The 2,844-nt window shown below is 41.4% G+C and overlaps 1 protein-coding gene across 1 annotated transcript in view; it reads left to right on the forward strand.

The window, feature by feature from the left end:
- The first annotated feature begins 388 nt into the window (after positions 1-388).
- The window catches only part of LOC112070719 (XK-related protein 9), a 5,845-nt gene continuing 3,389 nt past the window's right edge, over positions 389-2,844 (forward strand). Inside the window, exons 1-2 of the mRNA XM_024138162.1 lie at positions 389-960; positions 2,187-2,398. Of these exons, the coding sequence (XP_023993930.1) occupies positions 644-960; positions 2,187-2,398 (529 nt within the window). The 5' untranslated portion in view covers positions 389-643. The remainder of the gene's footprint in view (positions 961-2,186; positions 2,399-2,844) is intronic.

Consider the following 2,844-nt stretch of genomic DNA (forward strand, 5'->3'; position numbering starts at 1 on the left):
CTATTAGTCTATTACATTACCTGTCTCTATTATTATCTGTTTGTTTTCGTCTGTTACCTTACCTCTCTCTACTACCTTACCTACTACCTTACCTCTCTCCCTTTATGATGAGAAAAGAGCAGGCAAAGGTCAATCTGGGAAGCAGGCCACATCATCTGAATAAATGTACAGTCACGGCAATGTATGGATTTGAACGTTTAAATGTTTATTTATCTGTTCATAGTTTCATGGCGTCACAATTATGCATGTGACTAAATTATACTGATATATCAGATACTTTCCCCTAATAATATTCTGTACTTTGTCATAATAATATTCTATACTTTGTCCTAATAATATTCTGTACTTTGTCCTAATAATATTCTGTACTTTCTATACATTTACAGGTCATGAGGAACTTGTCATCTCAAACATTATTGGGGACAGAATAGTCTCGGGAAATCTCAGTCCTGTCGGAACATTGTTTACTGACCCGTCCAGAACCACCAACTCCAAAAACAAGCTCAGCCAGTATTACCCAGCCACAGCATCTAACTAATGAATTTCCACTTGCTCATGCATTGAAGTCACTGGGAGGCTAAGTGAACATTTGATTTAAGTGGAAATTAGGATTTACCGTTAAGTGAAACCCTGACCAGCAAACATGCTTCAAACAGACTCGGAGTTTACTAAAATACGATGGATCTGTACAATCATAGGACTGGGCTTTTACCTGGTGGACATTGTGACAGATGTGGGACTAGCAGTGAAGTACTTCCTGGTCGGAAACCTGGTCTGGGCTGGACTGACTCTACTGTTTGTGGTGATTGGATCAGCAGCCTCACAGGTCTTCAGCTACACCTGGTACAGAGATGACATGAGGAACCCACTGTTTAATCCTGGTGGAGACAAGCTGATATCTGGAATGAACAGAGGGAGACTGATTGGACTCCATGTTATGCAGATGGGCATCTTCACCAGGTATGTGAAGATGTAAAGGGTGAAATGTGATTACTATATCTGTTATCAACTTTATAGTGATGTTAGCTTGAGAAGTTCACAAGGTTAGGGTTGCAAACGGACGGTATATTACTGGAAACTTACAAAGTTGACCAATAAACTACCAGAATTTGGGTAACTTTCAAGGATTTTATGTAAATTCTCATAAGACATGTAGTGGCAGTTTTTGGGGTACTTCAGATTATCACTGGTGTATGTAATTATCTCTGGCCCTCTGTGTGGCATTATCACATGTAAAATATAGGAAATAATACAATAAGATGATTTAAAAACTAAAAGTAGAATGACAAATCTGTTAACTTTATTAACCTAAATATAAACCATCATCTTAGTGAACATTGGTGTTTTAATATTAAACTATTATACTAAATAATAGTATAATAATAGTATACTATATACTAAATATTAAACATGAAATATCCTTTTTACAATATCTATATGTCTTTGTTGTAAATGTTTTGGTGGTTATGAAAAAAAGTAAAGAGTTGGAAGACATGCAGAGTTAATTGAAAAATGCCATTGTTAATTAGATGCTTATTTTATTAATTAGACTCTTTTCTCTTGAACCATATGCTCAATCTACTAGAAACTCATGGACAATAATGACACAGATGTATATTTTTTTAATACGATATGAAAAAAAATGTAAAGTATAAATTACCAGTTACCATGGATTGCTATAGATTACCTGTTAATTACTAAAATTGCTGAATATTCCAGTAACTTTGGTAAATTACCAGTAGCTATCTAGCCACAAGATATGGCTGAGTAGTCACACACCTCTATTGTCAGCCTGCGACTGTGCTACCAGTAACTTAGTAAGTTATAACGTTGGCTTCCCCAACTTGTTTGGTTAGTTGTAGCTCAAAGGCCCGGCAGATAGCGATACTGAGTCGTTTCGTCTTACCGTCCGAAAGGGGAACCTATGCAGCCGGCCTATACACTTGTATAACCCGTGGATCGGTTTGTACATAAACCATTCTCCATTCAGCCTTCAATTTTCTTCCTTATTAACTCGATTTAATTTCGAGAAGGCAAGGATAACATGAAACATCATTTTCCACCACAATGCTACAGTGGCTAATACTAGTCCCGGGTGTTTACGTATCGCCTTCAGCCAATCAGGTTGTCGCAGTCTGTTTATCTCTATACCAACACACATCTCTCTCTCTCTCCCTCTCCGTTAGGTACTACCACCTGTTGAAGGCAGGATACAGGGCGGTGTGGTCCAAGTCACCTGGGACTGTTGAATTCCCCAGAGAGGTCCACCTGGTCCTGTTTGGTCAGGCGACCGATCTGAGCATGCTCAAACTGTTTGAGACGTTCCTGGAGAGTGCTCCTCAGCTCCTCTTCCAGTTGTATATCCTGCTGGGCGGTGGACACAAGTCCATAATACAATGTGAGTATTGTGTGTGTGTGTGTGTGTGTGTGTGTGTGTGTGTGTGTGTGTGTGTGTGTGGTGGTGTGTTGAGGTGGGGGGATAGAAAGAGAAGAGCCCGAGAGGTGTGGGGAATAGAGAGAGAGATAAGAGAGAGGGGGGATAGAGGGGAGGGAGGAGGAGAGAAGGGAGAGAGGAGGGGAGGGATAGAGCGGAGGGGAGAACAGAGAGAGGGGGGATGAGGGGAGAGAAGAGAGAGAGAAGCGAGGTGTGGGGATAGAGAGGGAGAGAAGAGGGGATGAGGGGGGAGAAAGAGAGGAGGGGGGATAAGAGGGGAGAGGAGAGAGAGAGAGAGAGAGAGAGAGAGAGGTGTGGGGATAGAGAGAGAGATACAGAGAAGAGGGGGATAGGGTGGGGGAGAGAAGAGAGGGAGAGAGAGAGGGGGGATAGAGGGAGGGGGAGCGAGA

This window comes from Salvelinus sp. IW2-2015, unplaced genomic scaffold, assembly GCF_002910315.2.
Source record: "Salvelinus sp. IW2-2015 unplaced genomic scaffold, ASM291031v2 Un_scaffold1404, whole genome shotgun sequence".
Classification (NCBI taxonomy): domain Eukaryota; kingdom Metazoa; phylum Chordata; class Actinopteri; order Salmoniformes; family Salmonidae; genus Salvelinus; species Salvelinus sp. IW2-2015.